The 25,873-nt window shown below is 36.8% G+C and overlaps 1 protein-coding gene across 2 annotated transcripts; it reads left to right on the forward strand.

The window, feature by feature from the left end:
* Window positions 1–1,827: 1,827 nt before the first annotated feature.
* Window positions 1,828–24,662, forward strand: clcnk (chloride channel K). 2 transcript variants are annotated; one of them, XM_007246245.3, is made up of 20 exons: window positions 1,828–1,927; window positions 2,072–2,231; window positions 2,400–2,531; window positions 3,390–3,518; window positions 4,740–4,879; window positions 5,009–5,086; window positions 6,925–7,000; window positions 7,963–8,088; window positions 10,942–11,026; window positions 11,393–11,494; window positions 14,240–14,324; window positions 14,648–14,812; window positions 16,412–16,481; window positions 16,622–16,729; window positions 18,117–18,333; window positions 18,472–18,605; window positions 18,906–18,976; window positions 20,579–20,659; window positions 21,329–21,415; window positions 23,466–24,662. In XM_007246245.3, the coding sequence occupies exons 2-20, from the start codon at window positions 2,075–2,077 to the stop codon at window positions 23,502–23,504; spliced, it is 2,082 nt and encodes a 693-aa protein (XP_007246307.3). In that variant the 5' UTR covers window positions 1,828–1,927; window positions 2,072–2,074; the 3' UTR covers window positions 23,505–24,662. The 2 variants fall into 2 exon arrangements, with proteins under 2 accessions (XP_007246307.3, XP_007246308.3); XM_007246246.3 differs by lacking the exon at window positions 20,579–20,659.
* Window positions 24,663–25,873: the final 1,211 nt, after the last annotated feature.

Raw genomic sequence — 25,873 nt, forward strand, 5'->3', positions numbered from 1 at the left:
CATGCATGCTGGCACTCCCGCACACTTCACTCAGACTAGTGCAGATTGAGTCTGCCGTGGGAATAAAGCCTTCAATACTGATTTTAGCATTTAAATCAAATGCAGTTTTACCTTTGGTCTGATGTTTAGTCATTCAGCCCCCTTTTTTCCCAGGGAGTCTTCATCTCTGTGGGGTTTCAATAACCCTCTGAGTAAACAAGACGGGAACAAGAATAATAGAGGTGAACTAAGGTAACAAAAGAAACTTTAAGGGGCTTTAAAGTGCACAGTAAACAGCACTATACATGTCCGTGATTGGCATTGTAAAAAGATTAAGTCAGATGATGCCTGAACTGAAACTGATTGATGTAAATTATTAAAGTACAGCTCGAGGGCTTGTTGGTTTGCCACAGGTGAGGAGTATTGTTAAGAAAAATGTGAAACTGACAACTTAAAACCCTCTTAAGCATGGAAAATTACTGTAATCTCCTGTGGTTGGTCCGTTTTAATAACCTTATACAGAAATGTCATAAATGACATAGTCTGCCTTAAGAAAGTATTTATGCCTCTTATAACATTTCTACACTTTTTTATATTACACAAGAAACACACCAGACCAGTCAAAGATAATGTTGTAATAAAATACATTTAAGTTTGTGGGAACGAAGGGGTATAAATATTTTTTCAAGGCACTGTTTCTGGCCCTATATCAAGAATCGTGTTTCCGTATATCACATACATACTTCGCCTTCATAATTTCTTATTTTTTGCATGTTTGTCAATCGTAAATATTTTAAATCATCAAAAAAAAAAATCAATATTTGTCAAAGACAACACAAGAAAACCCCAAACAATATTTTTTAAATAAAGGTTTTTATTATTAAGGGAGAAAAAAATCAAAACCTATATAGCTCTGTGAGTTTTGGGGCTACAGCGAACCACAGTGAGAACCATTATCCACTAAAATGTGGAACAGTGGTGAACCTTCCCATGAGTGGCTGGCCCACCAAAATTACCCCAAGAGCGCAGCGCTGACTCATCATAGAGGTCACAGAAGACCCCACAACAACATCCAAAGAATTGCAGCCCTTACTAAATATATATTTTTATTACGTACAGTGTGGAAATATATTATATAAATGACAATTTCTTATATATACACAAATATAATACATATATGTATGCAAATGGTGAAATACAACATGATGTTAAAATCTTTTGCGAAACACATCCAAGTAATTTTCTATTAATTTGCTAACACACACTGCTAACTTCTGCATGGCCTAAATGTTTTATTTCTGCAGAGCTTCTCCCAAATAAGCATCAGGAAAAATGATTGCCTTCACCTTCTAAAGCAGCCAATGCATGAAATTCAAATATCACTTCATTCAACCTGTATTCTCCAGTGCAGAACCAGCGTAATACAAAAGAGTGTCACGCCTTACTCCATAATTCATGTTTCCTGCTCCGTATTTAACAAGAAAGAAAATAGTGAAGTCTGGTCTCTTTCAAAATGACCAAATGTTTTACAGAACGGCTCTCTGAAGGTCACGGGGTTTGATCCCTTTCTGTGAGCTGTATTCTCTCGCTCACTAATGAAGACCCCGTTGTTTCAGTGTTCAGACTCTACTCGGCCTCTAATTAAACATTTAAAGGCAAGGAGAAGCTGTGTCTGAATGACAATTAGAGGATCAAAATGAATATAAGTGAAAACAAATCAAGGAAAGCTAATTCTCCCTGTGTTCCAGTCTAGTGCTTGCCCTGGGGCAATAACAAGAAAGGACAACAACACTATTAATAAGTTAGAGCTAAACTGGCTTTATGGTTTTAGGTAGTTTTTTCTTCTCCAGATCTGGAGAAAAAGTGGGTGGTGGCTATAGTTGGTGAATTTGGACTAGAACAGATTATTACAGACCTTCATGTTGTACTGGGCAGACTGCTCTCAAAGGTAAGATCTCTTACATAAATCTTCTTTATTTGAATATAAAATCTGTCATATTAAAGTATAAAATCTCAGGTTGGTTGCTTGCTTGGTTATGATCCATTGTTGTTCTCCTTTAATGAGTGTAATAATGCTGTAATATGCCCCCAGACAATGGAGCAGGTTTATGTAAGCTACCCGAGCCTTGATGAAAATAAACGACATGGCGCACAGCAAGCCGGCACACAGTCAGAAACCACACAGGACAAGTTAATTATCTCTAATGAGCGCCCTTGGAAACCATGGCGATCTGCCCGATCACGGATCAGAGGTGAAGTCTGATTTTCAACAGCCCAGCTGTAATTTTCCTCCCCATCTTCACTGCGCTCAGTTCGCCAATGATGACTCTGAGACTCTTTTATCCATCAATAGCCCTAATCATCAGGTTACACTCAGACTCAGTGTGTACAAATCAGTGTCATTTACCTCTATTGAACAGGCTGGGCCATACGTGTGCAGAATGCTATGCTGTGTCTCGCTGGACTGGAGTGGTACTGCTACGTTGCTCTGGGAGTTCTCATGGCTCTCATGAGCTTCGTGATGGACCTGACTGTGGCCAAGCTTTTGAGAGGTGAGCTTCAGGAGGTTCAGGAGATCACAACTTGAGTTGTATTGTTTATTCAATTTATTATTTTAAAAAAATTACATGGCATCAATTACATGGCCTACATCCTACATTTGCACTGGAAATAAAATTAACCCTTAATGACAAGTGCCTTTAGAACTTTTAAAACCTTTAGTTCAGTAGCTCCTCCATTTCCACTCACTGTTGTGTTCACCTGCATTTGTTTATGTTTGTTGTTTGAGCAAAATGGCACGCTGCAGTAGCACTTGCTATGCTGCTCCATTTTGTTTGTACATTCTACCTGCGCTGTTTACCCTGCTATGTTTTACTTCCGCATTCCAAACCCATAAATGTTGCCAATACTGATATGTTGCCGATATGTCTGTATATACAGTATACTGTATCGGTATCGGTGCAACACTAGTTGAGTCACATGAATCAATAAATAGACCCCGTTTACACATTCGTTAGTGCATGTGACTATAGCATCTGAATTATATTCTGATTTTAAGATTTTAGTCTTGTGCATTTACACTAGGTAATTAAATGTGTCTCTAGCTATTTGCATTAAAATCTGACTGCTGCAAACACTGTCATTTACAATTTTTATTAATGTACGAGATGTACTGGGAGGAATTTCTGGTAGTTAAATGTGTCTTGGAGAGACTGATGCATTGACACTGTTGTAATATGTGGCTCAATTGGTTTGAGTGATTGAATTTATATTTGTTTTAAAGTCTTGGGTGTGTTTATACGTGTGTATTTTTAGGTGGTTTTCCTTATCCAAATATATCCTGATACTCAGACTGATAAAATGACTTAGATTGCTTCTCTTATCTATATTATCTTATTGTTTCATGCTAGCCCATCACTGGCTATACAGTTGTCTGGAGGGTCACAAACTGCTGCAGTTCCTGTGCTGGACGCTGTACCCAGCCTGCCTCTGTGCTCTCTCCACCAGCTTCTCTCACAGCATCTGTCCCCAGTCTGCAGGTTCTTTATTCTTATCTTATCTTATCTTATCTTATCTTATCTTATCTTAACATTACATGTACAGTTTGGGTGTTTATAGGCCTCACATGCTTAGAAGTAAGCAAGAAAAGTAAGCAAACAATAGGTTAATAATTAATTTAATTTCTTTTGCAATTAGTAATACCTACAAATTAAATCCATTATGTTTTACTTATATATAACTTTATTTTAATTTATGTTAAATAAATCAGAAAAATGTTGGGGTAGTAGGAAAAGCACAGATCAAAATAAGTACGTAATAATAAGTAATAAGACTTTCTCAAGTTTACTTTAGCTTTTATTTGATTGCATACAGAAGGAATTCAACATGTTTAATGTTTTATATTCTAATTTAATTTAGTTTATTAATATACATTAATATACTATTCCTGCATTTTAGCCCTGCAACACATTCCAAAAAAAAGACAGACAGAATATATTTAGGGCTTGTAAGAAGGTAAAAACAAATTAACTATTGCTTTGGACCAAAGACAAAAGGACCAACCAGACCAACCAACCAGACCAAAGACAAAAGGACCAACCAGACAGTGATGACACCATCAGACAGCCTGATGGTGTCTGGTTGCAGCATTAATGCAATTAATTCTGCAGCATTAATGCAGAAAAGTACATTGAAATCTTACATGCTGCCCTCAGGACCACATCATTTACAGTGATGTCCATGATTGTTTTTTTACGAGACAATGCAGAACCACATGCTGCCACATTACAGACATTTAAGACATGGCTGCAGTCCTTACCTCTCCCTATTAGAGTAAGTGTGGAGAAATTTGAAAGAAAACGTAAGATAAAAACCCTGTCCTGTAACTTATATTGAAATGGTAATATTACCAAGTGGCAAATAATTTACTGTCCAATCTTTGTTTAGAATTTTTGCAGGCCTACAATGTAGGAATTGATGTATACTAAAAAATAAAATTGAGCAGATAAAATGTAAAATATATCCTGTATTCATTCTGAATGCAATCAAACAAACCTCAATGGAAATGTAACATATTTTGCAATGTTCTCTGATTTGTGCTTGTAATTCTTGTTTCTTTTTCTTAGTCGTGATGAACTGATCTACTCATCTAAATCAAACCAATTTAGACTACTGTACTGTTGTTTTGTTTATAACTAAACAGGAAAGCTTTCGCAGTCAGACATCTGGTGTTTATCTTTCCCCATCTGTGTGTGACTCAGGTTCAGGTCTGCCTGAGATGAGGGCGATTCTGTCAGGTGTGCAGCTGCCAGACTACCTGTCGCTCTCTAATCTGTTTGCTAAGCTGGTGGGTCTGATCTGTACACTGTCTGCAGGCAGCAGTGTGTTCCTTGGAAAAGTGGTAAGACGTAATTGATGTAAAGTGATGTTCTACGGCTGCTGAGCTGCAGAGCAATTCAGAGAAATTCAGTTTTGCTAATTAGGATGTTTGGCACGTTCTGGCCTCGCTGATAAAGTGTATCTTTCACAGGGTCCATTTGTGCATCTGTCCAACATGGTGGGAGCATACTTGCACCGTATGTATGCATCTGCTTGTGGCACAAAACAGGTACCCTACAACTCAAATTCATATTCATATTCTGTACTAGATACACTAGAACTGTATACAAATCAGCCATAACATTAAACATCCTGCCAAAGGATTTCCCAGAAATTTCTTCACCTGACTGCAACACATTCTTGGCCTGTCTACAAGTCAAACATATCCACCGAATAAAGATTTCTGTACAACTTTACACAAATTGGCCATAATATTAAACAAACTGCTTAATATTCCCTAAAGCCATCAAAACACAAGGTCTCTGAAGATATAAAGTCTTGTTGTATCTGGCATCAAGTTCTCTATACCCTGCTGGGAAAAAAAAGTCAAGCCAGTTCAAGCTGGTGAAGCTGGTTGATCAGTTTGGCTATTGACCACCACAGGGTAGTTTTTGTGTAGGTTGGATGGTTTAGGTGGTCTACAATAGGGCTGCAACTGACGATTATTTTGGTAGTCAACTAATCTGCTTATTATTTTTCCGATTATTTGATTAGTCGACTAGTCAACGATTATTTCTCCCATGCCTTCCATCTATGTTTGCTGTGGGCTGTACGGCTTCTGTTTCTAGCTTCCTCTATCGCTTTAAAACAATACAAAGAGCTGATATACATATTAATATGTAATCTGTTGTGTTAGGGCACTTTGAGATGTGCCCTCAGTGCAGGTTGAGTTCAGTGTAAATTGTGTCAGTGAGCCCTTTACCCTAATCCTAATTAACGGTTACGTGTCAATTTTTGGAATTTGGAGTGACATTGTCAATTATATCGACTAATCGTTGCAGCCCTAGTCTACAAGCATGATCAATTTGACCAAGCTAGATAAGCTGGTTGATCAGCATGAACATCACCAAGGTAGTTGACCAGACAACCAAGCTGGTCCAAAACTAAAGTGGATCAGCAACACTAACAAGACCAACAAGACCAAAAAGAGGTAGATACTGGACTCTGCATACCAGAAATGCCTTACAAGACCTGCCTGATATTTTGGAAATTGTCAGTGGCTGAAATTCTTAAGCTTGCATTTGACCTGCTTTCAACACATTACCTTAAAGAACTGACTGTTCACTTTTTGCCTAATATATATTTATCTATACACTATATTTTTCTAAAAGTATCCAATCACCTGCATACTGTTTGGGGTATGAAACTTGGAATCATGAGGCCGCATGGCAGTTTTCCAACCCAAAAAAAAGACCCAAACATGATGCTTTTCTGAGGAAGCAGAAAATAAAGGTGATGGACAGGCCAATTATGTGTCCAGACCACAACCCTATTGAGCATCTTTGGGGCATCCTCACTTGGAAGTTGGAGGAGTGCAAGGTCTCTAACATCCACCAGCTCTTTGATGTCATCATGGAGGTTTGGAAGAGGTTTCCAGTGACTGCCTGTGAAGCTCTAGTGAAGTTCATGCCCAAGAAAATGCTGAAAATGAATGGTGGCCACACAAAATGTGGCTTTGTGTTGCTTTATTATGGGGACACTGTTATACAAGCTGTCCACTGATTACTTTACATTTACTTTTCAAAGTGTCATATCTTTAATGTTGTTCCATTAAACGATATCAAAATATTTACAAAAATTGTGAGGGGTGTCCTCACTTTTGTGAGATACTGTATCAAACCTACATACAAACAAAGAGCTAGGTGCATTATTATTATTTTTTGCCAATGAGTGTATTACTCGCCTACCTGTTTTAATGTTATGGCTGAGTGTATATTGTTATTGTATGCATATACACATGCACATGTATGTGATATGAAGAGTGTGCATGTACCCCACTGCTGTTCCTGGTGATAAAGATCAGGCTGTAGCTGTGCAGCGATTATGCTAATAACTCTTTATGCTCAGAGGAGAACTCAAGGAGACATGCTGGTAGTGGCATCAGCAGTGGGCGTGGCCAGTTGTTTCGGTGCTCCAATCAGCGGTGAGCCGTTATCCACAGAGCAGCACATTTTCACATAATTTAACTGTATCTCAGTTTCTCTATCTGGCAGTGTTAAATTCAGTCCTTTCCCGTTCTCATCCAATTCCTCTCCCTCCTCTCCTCCATTCTATTACCCCTCTGTACCCCTCTACTCCACCTTATTACCCCTCTGTCTCTGTTCTATTACCCCTCTCCTCCATTCTATTACCCCTTTGTACCCCTCTCTTTCATTATATTACCCCTCTCTCTTCCTCTGTTACCCTTCTGTCCCTCTGTTCTATTAACCATCTCTTCTTTGTTCTACTACCGTTCTCCCACCTCTCCCCCCTCTCCTCCATTCTGTTACCCTTCTCTCCCTATCCTCCATTCTGTTACCCCTCTCTCCCCCTTTCCTCCATTCTGTTACCCCTCTCTCCCCCTTTCCTCCATTCTGTTACCCCTCTCTCCTTCATTCGGTTACCCCTCTCTCTCCCTCTTCTCCATTTTGTTACCCCTCTCTCCCCCTCTCCTCCATTCTGTTACCCCTCTCTCCCCCTCTCCTCCATTCTGTAACCCCTCTCTCCTTCTCTCCTCCATTCAGTTACCCCTCTCCTCTCTTTCTCCTCTGTTCTATTATCTTTCTCTCACTCTCCATTGTTCTATTACCCCCTCTCTCTCCTCCATTCTATTACCCCTCTCTTTCCCTCTGCTTCCATTCTATTACCTCTCTCCTCTTTTTTGTTACACCGCTCTCCTCTGTTCTGTTACCCCTCTTTCCTCTGTTCTATTACCTCGCTTCTCCGTTCTATTACCCCTCTCCATCTCTTTCTTTCCTCTGTTCTATTACCCCTCTCTCTCTCGCTCTCTCTCTCTCTCTCTCTCTCTCTCTCTCTCTCTCTCTCTCCTCCGTTCTATTACCCCTCTCCTTCTCTCTCTTTCCTCCGTTCTATTACCCCCCTCTCTCTCTCCTCTTTTGTATACAGGAGTGCTGTTCAGTATAGAGGTGATGGGCAGTCATTACTCAGTGCGGGATTACTGCCCGTGTTTCTTCGCCGCGGTCTGTGGAGCTCTCTCCTACCGCCTGCTCGCTGTCTGCAGCGGGGAGCAAGGTAACCCAGCCCGCTGCTCACAGCGCTCCCTGCTGGACCAGACCTCCAGCTCAGCCCTCACTATAATCATAGTGAAAAAGAATGACACCTTAGAGGAGATAGCTCATAGAAATGGAAAAGTAACTGTTGAGGACTGAATTTAGCTCCTCTTGGACTATTATCATGCAGCATGAACCGAATTATGCAGGTTGAATTGATACATTTTAAATATAAAATGTTAATTTATAACTATTAGAAGAAATGCAGCAGAGGGGAATAGATCAGGCTAAACTTATGCTAAAATACATTATAATTTCTTCAGATAATGACCGAATTAAGACCACACGTAGCCTAGCAGACAAATTGTACATTTATATAAACTTTTTATACTAAAAGTTTTTTGACTGGTAAAGAGTTCTTGATTGTTAAAAAAAAGTTATAAAAATTATAAGAACATTTGCTGTTTTGAACAAAAGTATGAAAAGTATCACAAAGATTTAGCTTAAAATGACACCAGTGATTAACTCTCAACTCTTAACTTAGTCTTCAATCTCAGTTTTTATCAGAGATACAGTGATACAAGCCTTAACTAAGATTAATGATACAGTGATACAAGTCATAACACAGTTTATTTCCAGTAACTACTTAAATTACAGATTTTTGTAATTTTTACTAGTAGTAGTAACAGGTAAAACTTCAGTTACAGAAATCGATAATTGCTAGTAGAAATTGTAATTCCAGATATTTTCCACTAGAATTCCACTAAAATCCAGTAACACTATGCTTAAAAGTCTTGCTATATGCCATAAATCCCTCATGTTACAAAATGTTGATATGCACCAAAATAAATGATTTAAAATACCTTTAAATGCCCTACAGTGATGCACACATAAAGTTTGGTTTTTAATATGAACCTTTACAGTAGAATTGAACAGGATTAAGATAATCTGTCTCCTTTTTTACTTTATTTTGTGGAATCCCTGCAGGTTATATTGTGGGGGCTATACAATCTGATGTTAATTATGGCAGTAATGTAGTTTAAAAGTGTGAAAGTGAAAAAATGTGGCAGACAGGATCTAAAGCTGCGGTCTTAAACCTGATCCGCATTGGTCTGGTGTGGCTGCAGGCTTTAACTGTAGTAGAGCAGGAGCATGTGTCATCAGCTGTTTGAAGAATGACCAACTGATTAAATGTGGAAAGTGGAATCAGGTGGGCTGTTGCTTGTTAAGCATGAAACCCTGCAGCCACACCAGCCTGCTGAGGATCAGGTTTAAGAGCCCTGGTCTGAGGGTTAACCCTCTGAGGCATGGTGGACAATGTATTTTATTATTTCTCACTTTTTGCATTTTTTAAGAGAGGGAATCTCTACATTTTCTGGCCATTTTTAATGTTTTTTTTTTTCTTTTTTGTGTGTGGGGGGGGGGGGTTAAAACTTAGCACACAGTAAGTGATGTAAGAATGTACGGCATTTAAAAGCTTAAATAAGAGACTATATTAGATTGACTGAATCATGTTAGATCAGACTGAATATTTTTTTGTGGGACTTTATTTAGGAAAACCTTGTATTTTAGGGGACAGTAAAACGTTGCAGACATTATGTGATGGAAGAACTGTAGTATTTCTGCAAAGACTTGCAGCCCAGTGGACAGTTTATTTGACTATATTTTTGAACACATTAACCAAAATGTTTGGCACCGAAGCAGGAAAAGCTTCCAGCCATTGATAAATAAAATAAAAAAATGTTACTTTGAGAAACTACTTCAGAAATGACCTTGACCCTTCACCTAAAAAATCACAACTAGTGGGGTCAATACCTTAAAAGAATAACCAAATGAATCCAAACAGAATTCTGGGATTTTTACTTATTAATTACACTTTTTCTACTTAAGACTATTTAAGGTTAGATTGGCAAAATTAAATTATATTTATATAAGTGGTGTCAAATATTTAAAAAATATTAGTCAAATATTAGTTCACAACAATATTCAGTAATTCTTTTTGATTTAAACTTTTTAATGATGGTACTTCCTTGCACTTTTGCAAGAGGAACAAAAACAAGTGAGAGCTTCAATGAAGGATTTGAACTCTAGCTCCATATTCCACACCTCCAATACCATTCCTTCCAACCTGCCAGCTGTGTGTTAGGGCTAATGACTATTTAAGTAGTCGACTAATCTGCAGATTATTTTTTAAATAGTCAATTAGTCACAATTTTTTTATCACGTCCTCCATTTGTACATCCTACTGGCAGCTAAACTTTTAGGGACCTAGACCAATTTTTCAGTACATTATGATAGTTTGATGTACCTATAATAACCTAAACATTACAAACTATATATGTTATTTTCGAAATACTTATATTTCTTCTATTCATTTCTAAATATTAACAAAACACATATAATTGGTTTACAAATAAAAAAAACATGACCTCTTTAATATGTTTTCATTTATTAGTATTTACTTCTATTAGTATTAATAATTTTCTCTTTTGTATTGAACCTTGCATGTTTAACTCCAGCAGAAAAGCCACTCATTACTTGTCATTATTAACAGTCAATTAAACAAGAGTGGAATTAACCCACCGTTCAGCCCTGTGTTCACTCTGAATGTGGTGATGTGATTAATCTGTGTTTAAAAAACATCAACGTGTTAAAGTTTCAAGATAAATCACAGTCCTAATGCGTTAATGTTGACAGCACTAATCACAGCAAAAATATCTATATATCCATATCAGTAAATCTGAGGTTTTGAAATAAATTCTCTGTGCATGCCTGAAGGGATTAACTAAAACACAGCAACAGACACTAAATCACTATTATATTCATCTTCTCACACGTCTGTTTTTTTTTTTTTTTTTTTTTTTTTTGCTTTCAGAAACAGTGAATGCCTTGTTTAAGACCAGGTTCCCCACAGAGATCCCGTACCAGCCTCCTGAAATACTTTTCTTCGCTCTGCTTGGGTGAGTTGAGGTTGAGTTTAAGGACAGATTTGCTAGTCTACTTCAGTCTTTTAACATACTCATTGACCTCCCACAAACTCTAATCCTCACTGTCTGAAGAACACTCAGTAGAACTTACAGGCCTGCACAGCATGAGTAACGCTCACAGTCTGCTCTGTTCTTCCCTGTGAAACGGCCGGGCTTTAATAACGTAATCATGAATTTAACATGCAGGCTTGCGAACACAATATCCTTTTCTTGTTCTTTAATTGTCTGATAGTGACTCATAACCCAGGCCTCTGGGCTTCATTCAAACTGTAATTATTATTCATTAGTGCGAGCTGATCTCTCGCTCTCTCTGTCTCTTTTTTCTCTCACTCTCTGCAGGCTGCTGTGTGGAGCGGTGAGCTGTGTTTACTTATTCAGCCATCGCTGGATTCTGAGATTTGTCCGGGCAAACAAACTCATCAGCAGGTTTATAGCTACAGAGTGAGCAGCCAATAGATCTTTTCACTGCTAATCGTGTTGTATAATGGAGTGGTTCTTAAACTGGTGGTGGGCAAAGCATCCCAGGGTGGTATAACAGATGATCTTAGAAACCTTTCCTGCAATTAAAGGAGAACTCTGGTGTAAAATGGACTTTTGGTGTAGTAAAACATGATAAAAAGTACTTACCTTCCATGAATAGCACATCTCTGTTCTCTCACAGTGTTCTGAGATTCAGAAATTTTACGTTTGTCCAAATACCCTTCAGACTGGGTGACACAGGGCATAATTTGTCCTGATAAATCTCTTTTTCCACTGTTATCCAGGCTCAAAGTAGCTCCACACCTCCTTGGTAGAATCCGGAGAGCCCTCACATTTTAAACGAGGCATTAATAACTTAAAAAGTGCACAAGAAGCTTATTAAAAACAGTAAGAAATATATATATATATATATATATATATATATATATATATATATATATATATATATATATATATATATTGTCTTACTGTTGTCTTACTGTTTCAAAGGTAAGTACTTTTCTGTATGTTTTACTACACCAAAGTCCATTTCACAACGGAATTCTCCTTTTAGGATTGAAATCTATAGTTTTACCTGTAACGTAAATTACATTACATTATATTTGTCACATTTGCTTAACTTGTTAGACCTTAAATATAACCCCAGCCTTGAGTTCTTCACTCTCATAACCACAGTACTAAAATTATTAACATCAATTTCATATGCCCTCCTATAGAAACTTGTGGAACTCCTAAAAGTCCCAAAAGTTTAAGGGTTCTGTAAAAGCTTAAATGGCACTTAGCATTCAATGTAGTTCTCCACAGGCTCTTGCATAGGCAATCAACTTTATTCAACAAGGCTGTGAGGGACCGAGTTTTTTTTAATACAGCAAACAAAAGCAATCACCTATAGCTACCTTACAAGTTGTGCACATAATCCTTGATTCAGTTGCTGTAGCCTTTTAGTAAAACATTTATTACATTTATTTTCTTCCTATTTTTCGACTTCTTTCACCGTTGATTCAGGGAGGTGTGCGAGGGAAGTTGTCCACATTGGAGCTGCCATTTAAACTGGTGGATATTCTACCAGCTCCCTCGCTGCCTTAGAATTTCCGCTGGATCCGGGCCAGATCATTTTTGCTATCTGGGTTGCTTTTGTTTCAACATGGGCGCGCAGTGAATACAGTGCATAGGGTTATTGTATGGCTAGCTTTAGATGTTCTGAGTAAACCAATAAGCTCTTTTGTCAGTTAGAATAAGAGTTTGTGCTAATTGCCATAAATGTAAATGCAAATGCAAGTGCAAATGCAAATGCCATGCACTCCTGCTTTAACCCTTTGAAATCTAGGCTGTTTTTCTTTGTTTTTTTGTCAGTTCCTCTTTCAGGTCTTATAACACAGTAATTATATCAGACAGCCACATGAGCCCTAAGCTCTTTTAGTCCAGAAGCCATTCGGCTGCTCAAAAATGTAATCATTTAAAATGTATAAGGAAGCAGAATTGTTATATTTTCCTGGAACTGATCATGTTTTGGTCAAAATTTTACCAAGCACCTGTTTTTTTTTTTTTTTTTTTTTTTTACATATTTTTGAATGTATAGACTTTAAATATATTCACAGCTAATATATATTTCCAAAAATGGTTAGACTAGAGTGTATATGAGTTAAAAGCATAAGAATATTGATGATAAATCATTACATGGCTTATTACTTTAACAAAATATATGGAGAGCATCAGCATTATTTTTCTTGATAATCACATCTCTAGGATACATGTAGATACTAAACACCTGACACTCAGAGCAGTCTATGCCTTTCAGTAATTTGATCAGAACACACAAAGAAAACTATATACAAAAATGTAATCTTTTTAGTCTAAATAAACTAAACTACTTAGTAAAAATGTGCAAGTAAATATATATATATATATATATATATATATATATATATATATATATATATATATATATATATATATATATATATATATATATATATAACTGTACCATACCTAGCTTTAGTATTAGTGCAGGCAGTTTCACACTTTTTCTGTGGACACTTTTGAGTCATTTACTGATATTATTTGGTTTGAAACATCATATAAATGTATTTGAAGCACTAAAGGTAAATAATATTGGTTGGGGAACAAGATCTAATTTTTTTAAGGTATGTTCCCAATGGGTTTCTTGCAGATGATTTAACGCACTGGGATGTCATCAGTATTTATAGAAAGAGTAAATTCCGCCCTTTCTAACCGTATATGGATTATGTTTATGTGTGAAGTGATTCCTGAGTAATTAAGCTGAAAACACAAGGTGTGATTTTGGATGGAAAATCCGTCCGTAGGGTTCTAAGGGTTTAGCTGTCCTAAGCTCAAGTCTTAGTAAGTCACATCAAATGCCTACACAGCAGAGCCAGTAGATGATATTTGCCAGTTTTAGTATGATGGTGGGTGGTATATGGTCCAAAAGGTTTGAGAACCATTGGTAGAGTATTTCAATGAAGAGCAAAATAGACCAGTCTAATCACATAAGACCACTTAAATCTAGAACTCTAGATGTGAATGATTTGGTAACCATGGAGTCCCACAGGGTCCAATTTTGGGGCACGACAGCATTGACATTATGGAAGTGTGAGCTTACTGTACATACAGGGTTTAAAAGCTTTAATAAGAGACCATATTATATTGGAATCAATGACTGAATAGTTTTTGTGGGTCTTTATTTAGGAAAACCTTGTATTCAGGATTTGTAGCGTTCCTCCTGGCCTTAGTGACCTTCCCTTACTCTGCAGGATCTTCCATGGCCTCTCAGGTGAGAATTTAACAGGTTTCTACATCCTAAAGTGTAGTCTGCAGCCAAGGTAGACTATATGTCAAAATATATGTCAGTCTAAACTGAAGAACTCTTTATTTACAACCTAGAAATGCAATCTACATTTGGAGTGGGTTTCTTTAACAACACTTGGTTATCTACATAAAATTGTTATGTATATTTTATAGTTATAATTCATATCCAATTCATTTCACCAGAAATGAATGCAGCCTAGGGTTTGAAATAAGCTAAAGTATTCTTTAATATTTCTAATAATTATCAATATTTTTTGTCATTTAATTTTCTGTTTCTTTTTGTCACAGCTTACAATGAGGCAGCTCATTTGCTCCTTGCTAGAGAGTACCCAGTGGAACTCCATTTCCCACAATGCCACACTGCTGGAAGAATCTCAACAGTCTCTTTGGCAGGAGTGGAGTCCTCCTGGAAGCAGTGTTTATAAAACCCTTGGCTGCTTTCTTATAATTAAGGTGAAATAATATCAAGATTTTTGTGGAATAAAATTAAAACTCCTGTATAATATATAAATATTTTTAAATAAGAGTTGACCATAGTGTGTTAATGGTACCAATAACCTACCATTTGTATTTATTAAATATTATTCACGTCAATTAACGTCAAATTAAAACGAGTGTTTAAGTCTTAATTGCTTTTTAATTGAGGCAAAATGCAGGGCCAGCAGTCAGGAGGGACAATGGAGGTCATTTACATACAATATATCATATATTACATATATGTCCTGAAGGTACAAAAACAATAATAGCCTATTTATTTCAAGGAAATAAAGAGATGGTTGAAAATGATTATACAAAAAATAATTATGGCTGTTTTTGGAAGGCAAAAATACAAGAATTCTGTTGGATGTGGGCTTTAAAGATCATATATAATTTTTTTAGGTAAGCTATCAGCTACTGAAAGAAAGTAGCACAGTGCTCTGAATTCCATATTTGTGAAGTGAAGTGAATAACAGGTAAAGTAAATAACATTTACTTAGCGATTATCTGAAAATCATTGCGGTAGCTAAGATAAGGCATGTGGTTTTATTGTTATGGCAGTACAATTTAATAGATTTCTATCAAAATGCACCAAAACAGTTCTACCAACATTACATAAATCATAAAATCATTATTACAATTTATACCATGGTTAGTTCCATCCCTGCAATGCAATTGGCTGAGAGGCGTACTTTGAGTGCTGTTATCAGCCAGTAATGCACTGTAACTGAAGCTCTCCATGTATTACTCCACCACATGCAGGTAACCTAGCAACGCTGCAGCGCTTACAAGCCAAACAGCTCAGAACTATTTTAACTCTCAGAGTTTTTATAACCAACAGATCGTATTTTCTTTTATTTTGCTATAATCGCAATAGTACACTCAAGGTTTGTGCTATAACATGTAATATTGGCACTGCTGTGCTGCTGTCGTAGGCGTGAGGCCGCGGGCCGAGTGATGTAGATCAGTACAGCAGTGCCAATATTACATGTTATAGCACAAACCTCAAATGTATTATTGCTTAAACATAGCTATTGTATCTGTTTCAGGGTGTACATGATATCAATACCATGTTAAATGTGTTGAAATTTGTGACACAGCTTATTATTAAATATGAAAACACATATCTGTTAGTTATGTGCAGATGTACTTATTAAATAACTATGAAGCAGAATTGATTGAACAATCATTGCACTCAGTTAAAACCAGGTCATTATTTAGGCCACTGCAATTAACACTGCCCGGCTAAGAAGATTCACAAAGCAAGCTTCCATTTAGAGCAGAAAATCACTGCACAGCATTCTGATGATCCTCCTCAGACTTAATAATCAATGAGATATTGTGTAATTACCATTCACTCAGCCTCTCTCCAATACTGATTTTCATCTCTATGTACAGAGCAGATTCCCCAGTGCCCAAGCTGACACCTACAGCTCATATCATTTAAATCCTGCCTGGCAGAAACGATCCATGGAGCTAATCCAACTCTGGGGATTTTACTGTGTACAAAATATCCTATTTTGTTGAATGAAATAAAAATAAACCGTGTTATCATGTTGTGACTCTCTCCACAAGCTCTGGCTACTGGTCTTGGCCTGCACCTTGCCTTTGCCTGCCGGCTACTTCATGCCTGTCTTTATTTATGGTAATTCACCTGAGATTCCTCATGCTGAATCAAAAGCAGTGCTGTTGAATGAAGTGAATGCGGTGTCTTGATGAAACTCAGTAATTTAAAAATCTAAAATCTGCTCAGACATGTTGAAAACAGTGTTTTCTCCTTTGTAGGCGCTGCTTTAGGCCGGTTTCTGGGAGAGGGATTGGCCTATCTGTTCCCAAATGGAATCTCACCAGACACTCTGAGTGTGATAAACCCAGGGGGCTACGCTTTAGTGGGTAAACAAACAATTTATCCTGTTATCTTCCTGGAGATAGAGATTCGACAGCATGGCCAGGTCTCAGAGTTACGCTTTTCTACACTCGTAAGAAAACAGAGGTGCTTGAAATGATCTTTTGAGAGAAAGAACTGCATTTGCTTCTTTAAATAAACATGTTTTTAATGATTGTTGGGAAATGTGTAGGTGTAAAGAAGGTTTTAAAGTTCTTTGAACATTTAGATGATATAGGGATGTCTCCTAATCTAATTTGAGTCTCTGAATGCTATACTATCCTTCAAGTTTTCAAGTTGAAGTCAAACTAAGATAAGGCAGCAACTTCATAACCTTGTAATTGTAGTGTTCTTGTGGGTATGGTGGAGGGTGAGGTCTTGCAGTTATTATGCATTGTATGGCAGTGACACTGTGCTTTGCTGATGGGGATGCAATAAGTCGTTTTGGAGTTCACAATACAATAATAATACAATCTGTTCACTGTCTCTTACCACCTGCGAATATGGTTTGAGTGATCGAATTATGATGGGTCCTCAAGACCTCAAGACTTTATTCCATTCACACCTGTGCTCTGTAAAGGCCACTTATGATTGAATCAGGATGCATGTTTTTCATTTTCTCTCTAATTTGAAAAGCCAATTACCCCACCCACTCAAAAGGACTCCCACTATTGCTAGTAATTCCCCCAAAACTTCACATTCACAAATCTCCATTGCAAGCATGGTTCTTTATGAAACCAAAAGGGGTTCTTGTTAGAGCTTAGTTTGGGCCCAAAATATCCAACCCGACCCAGGCCTCTGCACATACTTTTGAGCCTGAGCCCGAATTAAACCCCACATTTTTTTAGTAAGTAATCCTGTTCAGGATGGTGTTAATTAACATTGCAACACTGAAGAAGCATAGACCTATCATTTAAGAAAGATTAAAACATGAACAATGCAAACAATGATCAACAGGCCTAATCACAGGTTAATTAGGCTACAGGATTGATATCTGAATTACTTTATTCTAATCTAATATAGAATAATATGAATTAAGAATAGAAAATGATTTCTAAACAAACAAACAAACTATACTGAGCTTATAGTCTAAGTGTAAAAACACAGAAATGTGCATAATAGAGTGGAGCGTGCACTGCGTACTTATGCAAGAGTTTGATTTGTTATTTTGCTTTATTGTGATTATCACACCAAAACTTTATATAAAATAAAAATAGCATTAAAAACAGACGCATTCGTCACAGATTATTTTCCGACCCGGCCAGAGGAAAATGGTGGGAAATCTTGTATTACTTTAAGACCTGTTTTAAGCACCTTAATTTTTTTAAAAGTGTGTATGTTCTGAAAGTTTTCTCAGTATTTTTATGCTATTTGTGTTTTTATATGTGTGTGTAGGAGCTGCAGCTTTTGCAGGGGCTGTGACACACACTCTTTCACCAGCTCTCTGCGCTCTGGAGATGACTGGTCAGTCTACTCATGTCATACCTATCCTGATAGCCACACTGATCTCCAACGCAGTGTCGCGCTCAAAGCACCAGCCGTCCTTCTATGACGGCATTTCCCTCATTAAGAAACTGCCACACCTGCCGTCCCTCATCAGAGCCTGTCCAAAGTAAGTCCTCTGCTTTATTCTTTGTATCTGAGGATCATTGAGTGCTTCAGTCTTCAGAGATAAATCGATGCAGTTCACTGAGGAAGTCTGATGTTTTTGCCACTTCATTACTCTCTGTGTGTGAATGACCTCCTGCAGGCTGTCCTCGGTCCAGATCGGGCGCTTCGTGGCACCAGCAGGGGCCGTTCTACAGCGAGGAGAGAAAATGGCAGGAGTGGAAAATGTTCTGAACAACAGCACAGAATCCCAGTTCCCTGTAGTGGACACTCACGGTGCGTCTGACCAGCCTCGTCTACTCGCCCTGTTTACTCCAATTTAGAATGGCAGTCACAGCACACTGCGGCACCGCCACAACACAGAGAAACGAGTAAACAGAGGAGAAAAAGGGCCAAGAGACCAAATTAAACCGCCAACAGCATTAGTCAAGACAGCACTCTCAATATAGAATCACTACCCAAGCACAATGAATGTTTCATTTTCCTCAGGGAGAATCGATTCAGACTAACAAGAGGCTGAGGCTGGGCTTATCTCTAAAAGTCACCTGCTCTCTTTTCTTCTCTTTCTTTCTTCAGAATCCCCCACTCTCCTGGGAACAGTGACCAGAGATCAACTACAGGCCTTTTTGCTTGAAATCCAAACTGAGGTAAATATGACATGGGTTGGCAGTAACCTGAATATATATTGCAATGTCTTAACAACAAAGAAGGGGATGAAAATAAATAAACTATTTAGTAAACCCAGTATAATGATCTCATATACACTGTAAAATGTAAAGGCAGGCTAATTTACCATTATAAAGTAACTAATCATATGCCTTTTTTGGGGTAAGTCAAGTTTTGAGGTATTTAGTTTAGTTTACCCTGGGGGGTAAAGTTCTATTATCTCACTATTTTACTACCTCAGTTGGTTAACAATGCAGTTTAAGTTGAGCGTACTTAAAAGCTGGTAAACACACCACAGCTGAAATTGCTATTTTGTAGGATCTTTTAGTCTTCTTTAGACTCAAGAGGCTTGTAGTGTTGATATGATTCAAACTCAGAGGTGGAAAAAGTACTGTATTTAATAAAAACTGAGTAATTAAGTAAAAGTTCCTTTACTTTGCTAAAATTCTACTCAAGTAAAAGTAAAAGTACCCATCTAAAAATCTAGTTACATAGTTACTTTTAATTATTTGATGTAAAATAGTAAAAACAAATCATAAATTAAATCGTTTTTAATGAACTATTATTCCACATAATAATTTGGACCTTTCAGGCAGTATTTGTTCAGATCACACCATAAAACATTTTAAAGAAGAAGTGGCATAGATTTCTATGATCCTTTTTTTTTTTCCTTTACTGTTAAAAGTTATGGTCATATTGGTGACTATAAACCGTATTTTTATAGTTTTACAGTTCATTATTATATAACTTGTCATTGCTATTCTTTAACTGCTATTTACATGTTTTTTTTACGTTTAAGCAGATTGTTTAATGATAAAAAATCCACAGTTTTGATAGCTGACACCTCTGTTCGGCGGGGCACATTTTGCATTGCACGAGGACGTTATTGCCTCGTTATTCCACGCGCGAGCATCCGTGCCAATTTTTTTTTTTTATTCAGACAATTGTGTTTTTTCCCCCAAGCCTTTTATTTTTACTCAGTAATTGGGAGTTTTCCAATGTAGAAAAAGTAAATTACTTGTGTCAAAATGTACTTGAGTAAAAGTAGAATTACCTATTTTAAAAACTACTTTAAAAATTACAAATTACTCATACAATTTACTCAATTACAGTAACTTGAGTAAATGTAATTCATTACTTTCCACCTCTGTTCAAACTTTCAAAACTCTGCCTTGACAAATAAGCAGTTAGACAGTCACTCCACTCTAGAGTTGTGAAGTTATGTTCGTATCTGTGTGTAAGAAAGAAAAAAAATGGTGTGAATGTACAGCTCTAGAGTCCAGCAGTCCAATGAGGAGCGCTCCAATGTCAAAAGCTTCCCAGTCTCAACCCCTGCCCCATCTTGACTAATTTCTGACTGTAACCTACAAGCTAATTTCTGACTGTAACCTACAAGCTAATTTTGCCTAAACTTATTGCCATTTACTAAGGTTATCTTTGTCTAATATTAAAATGTGTTTGAAAAAAAAAAATAGGGGCAAAAAACAAAATAAATCTTTAGGGAGAATTTTTTTTTTTAATAGCACTGTAAGTCCACCACTGCCCTTGACAGATATTAAAAATATTTGTTATTTGCTTTACAGGTTTTGTGCAAAAGTCTGGAAGATGTGTGCCATATTAAACCTGCCACGCTGCAACTTTCCCCTGAAACTACAGTAAAGCAGGTTAAGAGTTTAGTCTTATAGTAGCGTGTACACATAAACACATTTTCATCACAAATCAAATGAAGAATATTTAATCAAATCAAACTGAAGCTGAAGCTGTTGGGGTTCATTTAGAACAGTGGACTGAGTAACCCAGAATCCAGACCTCAAAATCATTAAATATGCTTAAGTCTGTTCAGATTAGTGGTGGGAAACAAGGACCAGATTTCAGCATAGTATGCTGATTTACCTGATTTATCAGAACAATTAAACCTGGCAATTAATAGGTGAGTTAAGTCAGGTGTGTTTGGTGAGGACTCTGGTCCTTCACTGATACTGGAACTGCAGTTGTCAGAAAAAACAACATAATTTTTAGACTGAATTTTGAAGTTGTGGAAAGTCTTGTGAAAATAATGGGAGCTATAATTCAGTTAAAGTGTGATTTAACTAAACACTAAGTTATATTTCAGTGTAATTCTGTGTTAAATGTATGTGATCTGTTGTTGTATTTCAGGTTTAAAAAGGGAACTTATAACAACTATAATAGTTGTTTTGACTGGAAATTAAATGAAAGCAGGGTGGTTTGTGATGTTTGTGCAGTTCAGCACTCAGCGTTACATAATGCAATTACACCTCTCTGTGTGGCGCTCACTAATGGTGCACGAGTGTGTAATTGTGTGTTCTTCCCAGGTTCACTGTATCATGAGTGTGGTGAGAGAGCAGCGAGTGTTTGTCACGGAGAATGGCAAGCTGTGTGGCCTCATCACATGGAAAGAGGTGAGGAGTTCAGCTGGCAAACACACAAACACACACACACACACACACACACACAAACACACATCTTAACGCATTATGGATAAGTACATAGTGACTGATTGACTGATTGCATTGACTGAATCTAGTAAATACGCAGAAAAACAGCTCATAAAAAGAATCTTTAACATTTAAAGGCCCATATCCGGGAAAACTACTGTTTCTTATTTTTATAAAATAATAGGTTTTGGAGTAGCATTGTGCATATATATTATCACAAATCTGCAGGAAATATTCAAAATGTATTTTGAGTTCATTACTTTCTTGCATGTATCCACCTGTTCTGTCTAAAAATACTTTGAGCTCATTTAATTACACATTCACACAAGGGATAACAAAGGTGATAAGGCACAATAATACAGGTAAATAAGGTCAAACATATTCCTATATAATATTTGTTTTAGTTTTAGCTACTTTAAGACAATCTTTTTTATATATTGCCAATTTTTGATGAGTCACGCTTTCATTAGTAATTAGGGCTATTTGCTCACATTTTAAAAGTATTCTAAAAGCAGATAAAGTCAGGTCTAAATTGCTTGTGCTATTTTGTTTACATGATCATTCAATATTGACAGAAGAAAATTATGGATCTCTCATTTTATATCTCCATAAAATACAGAAAACAGTGCCATAAAAACATGTTCACAGGGTTTCAGGCATATAATATTATATACCAAAGGTTATTAATGAAATATGGACTGTCTACTTTGTGCAAATTGTATGTATGTAACTTACTATGTGACTTAAATCGTTTTTTTTACTAAAACAGCCTTTAAAAATCAGTTTTCTCTTTCACAATTGGTTAAGGTTTGGTTACTATGGTAATGTATTTTGAAGTACAATACTAACTAACATAACTAACTTACTAACTTACATAACTAACTAACATAAATACATAGTAACATAACTAACTTTTTTGTGACTTTAGAATAAATATACAGTAGGGATGAGCCATATTGTATCGGATGCAATAATATTGCAAAAACATTCTGACATGATGAAAAAACTCAATACTGTGATAGTAGCAATATTCTTAAAAAGCAGTCCTTTTTGTATTTGTTTTACTAATTAATGTTGCTGTTTATCACAGTTTATATGCATGCACTAAATATGCTACACTTTTTTCTAGTTTTGTGGTACTTTATTTTTATTTTTTTTAATGTTATTATTATTATTATTTTAGTCTTGGTAAGTTACTGTTTATGAAATATACAAATTTGTAGGTTTTCTTTTGTTTCTATGAAATGTATGAAACTATTATATTTTTCTTAAATAACACTTTAATATGATTTTTTAGTTTGTATGTTTTGTTAAATCACCAGGAATACCTTTCTCAAGTCACTAAAAATACCCTGATATATTGTGACATTATTTTAGGGTCATATTGCTCACCCCTAATCCACAGGCACAAAACAAAATGCAGAGAAATAAACCCATATGTGTATTTGGGGTGTTTTCTTTCCAGTACTCTGTAAGATCATTGCTATAAAAGCAAAATCCTGTAATATTACTTTTCCACATCACTCTGCATGCGTATCCTTTAGTGTTAGCTCAAAGTGCAAATTCCACTTGCCAACTGAAGCTGGAGCCGAGGTGCAAGATTTACCAGTTCTCACATACTGCTGCTTTTAAGTTGATTTCTGTAAGTTTTGGGATTTAGGGCCCTCTTTGGTGAGAATGAGTAATTGCACCAAACATGAGGAAGAATTATTTTGAACTGGGCGGGTATGAAGTGGTTTCCTTTCAGAGTGGATGAATCCGAGTTTCCCCTTCTGAAGTCTCCATTGCTCCACCACCCCAGTTTTTATAGTGAATTAAGCTTAGCAGGGATGGTCGTTCCAGCACACTGGTACCATTAAACACAATATTTTGTCCCTTCTTTCCTTAGAAAGGATTCTGCTTTTCAGTTTAAAATAATATGGAATGCCATTTTAATAAACATGCAAAAATATGTCTCTTAAAACAAACAATACAGTTCACTCAGTGAGTAATTTATGTTATGTGTTTCTTCCAGATGAAGAGCATGATTGAGGAATTGGCTGAAGAGATCTGAGGCCTGGATGGATAAAACAACCCTGTTCTGATCATCAAAGATTCATTTTTCACTTTATAACTTGACACAATCGTTTTCTCAGACTACATCATCAAACACTGATTCGCCCTCATCATCATGTTCATATGCAGATAGAAATACGTCCATGCAAATGGGCTTATCTCTGGAGACTGTTGCTGGCAGGCAGCCTGTTTCCTGGAACTGCAACAGTAGGAGCTCTTTATTTGGTTCCATGACTAAGGAGGCTGGCTGTTCTGCGTGTCCTGTTTATAGGCCTGAGGGCAGGACCGGTGATAAAGATTTATTAAAATCAGCCACGTGTACCCAGCCCTAACTGAGGAGATGAGGGAGTGTAATTAAATGAAGCAGCCGTTCAGCACCAGTCACGCTATCAGTCTTGCAGAATGACCGCCCCTGGCCAGCCTAACCCAGCGATACGATGACACTGATTTTCTTTATGATTGAGTGTCTGTGACCAAGCACTGTGATTAACGGCCAAATAACCATCGGAAATAAAACAAAAATGTTCAACGAAAGCTCTGCTTTTATCAGTGTGAACCTGATGTTCGGAAGTGTGTGAATTAGACATCAGCAGTTTTCACCAAAGGTGAGACAATTTGCACCTTTTGAATATATGGTTCCAATATGGTATATGTGTGTTAAATAGTTTTAAATAGAATCATGCTTGTAAAAGAGATACGAGTGTGGAGAACTGTGCTGAAATCCAAAATTCTAAGAACCTCCATATACAGCTCTGGAAAAACTTAAGAGACCACTTCCTATTTATAGGTTTATGTTTGAGTAAAATGAACATTGTTGTTTTATTCTATAAACTACAGAAAACATTTCTCTCAGATTCAAAATTAAAATTGTCATTTAGAGCATTTATTTGCAGAAAATGAGAAATGGCTGAAAAAAAAAACAAAAAAAGATGCAGAGCTTTCAGACCTCAAATAATGCAAAAAAAAAAAAAATTCATAAAGTTTTAAGAGTTTAGAAATCAATATTTGGTGGCATAACCCTGTTTTTTAATCACAATGTTCATGCATCATGGCATATTCTCCTCCACCAGTCTTACACACTGCTTATGGATAACTTTATGCCATTCCTGCTGCAAATATTCAAGCGGTTTAGCTTGGTTTGATGGCTTGTGATCATCCTTCTTCTTTTTGTCCAGAGCTGTAGTCTAAAGTTTTTTTATAAAGAATGTGTGAATTGGCTAAGAACCTTAGATCAGTAAAGTGAATTTCTTCAAGATCTTAAGGCAGTGTTATGTAAGAAGTATTGTAAGTTTTGTTGCTATTGAATTCCTGCTAGAGGGGAGCATAGGGAGCATGATTCATTTTTACACCACTAATTACACAGGTATAACTGAGATTATGAAGCATTGCTAGATATTGTGTTCAACTTCACCAAAGTTACATAGTGCAGTAGCAGCATTTAGGCCTAAAATGACCATTTCAGAGATTTCATTCTCCATGATACAAATCAGTGTTCCATGATGTTGCCTATCCAAAATCTAAATAATTGTAACATCTGGTAATATTTCTGTACTATTTCAGTTAATATGCTTCTTTCAGTGAATGTTATGTCTCTATCTCTCAGCTTGTCCAGAAAAATATGTCCTTTAGTGGTGTCCTAAAGCATGAATTACACTTCCTGACCGTTGGAGGAGCCTGCAGGAGAAAATGCCAATTTTTCATAGTGGTCCTTTTAAGATAATACATATTAAAAAAAAAAAAAACAGGGCTCAGTGGAGTTGAGACGCTAACTTTAAAGCCTGGGGATCTTGAGGTTAAATTCTGCTGTTCGGCATCAGCAGCCAGAGTACAAGAGAAGCACTATTAGCCATGCTCACTCTGGGTGTGTAGAAGGCTTAAAAGGTTTAAATGAAAGTGTCTGGTCAGTGTTGTTTACCGTGTAAAGGTTCTTCACACTCGGAAATATCTTTTCTAACATGGTTCTTCAGGGAAACCAAACAGACTACTTTTCTGTCCTGGCTCACACAGTTTTTTATTTTCTTTTCTTGTCTTAAATTGCTTGTATCATTCAAATGGCCACCGCCTCGCTCTTTATTATTGATTGCTTATTATTCTGCAAAAGATGTTGCTTGCTGCACCGAAAATCTTATTACCATTACAATTTCAATTCAGTTCAATACCTTCGAGCTTTCAGCTCAATTAAATCCTATTCAGAAACTCGCCCGCAGCACAAAAGCAGCCGCCTCGCGAGGCATCGCTTTTCGCACTGTGTAAACTCTTATTAAAATACGCAGCAGACAGATAGCGCTGAATCGGTCGTGTTTTATCACCTCTCTTCTCCTTCCTTTCCTTCTGTTCCCCGTTCTATCAATCCATCTACACTCTTTC

This window comes from Astyanax mexicanus, chromosome 13 (assembly GCF_023375975.1).
Source record: "Astyanax mexicanus isolate ESR-SI-001 chromosome 13, AstMex3_surface, whole genome shotgun sequence".
Classification (NCBI taxonomy): domain Eukaryota; kingdom Metazoa; phylum Chordata; class Actinopteri; order Characiformes; family Acestrorhamphidae; genus Astyanax; species Astyanax mexicanus.

Bases quoted from the DNA above. Each gene is read 5' to 3' on its own strand.
- clcnk (XM_007246245.3), top strand. From the start codon at position 2,075: ATGGAGCAGGTTTATGTAAGCTACCCGAGCCTTGATGAAAATAAACGA. The intron at 4,880-5,008 runs GTAAGACGTAAT...TATCTTTCACAG, and splicing joins GTGTGTTCCTTGGAAAAGTG to GGTCCATTTGTGCATCTGTC. The intron at 18,334-18,471 runs GTAAGTCCTCTG...GACCTCCTGCAG, and splicing joins CTCATCAGAGCCTGTCCAAA to GCTGTCCTCGGTCCAGATCG.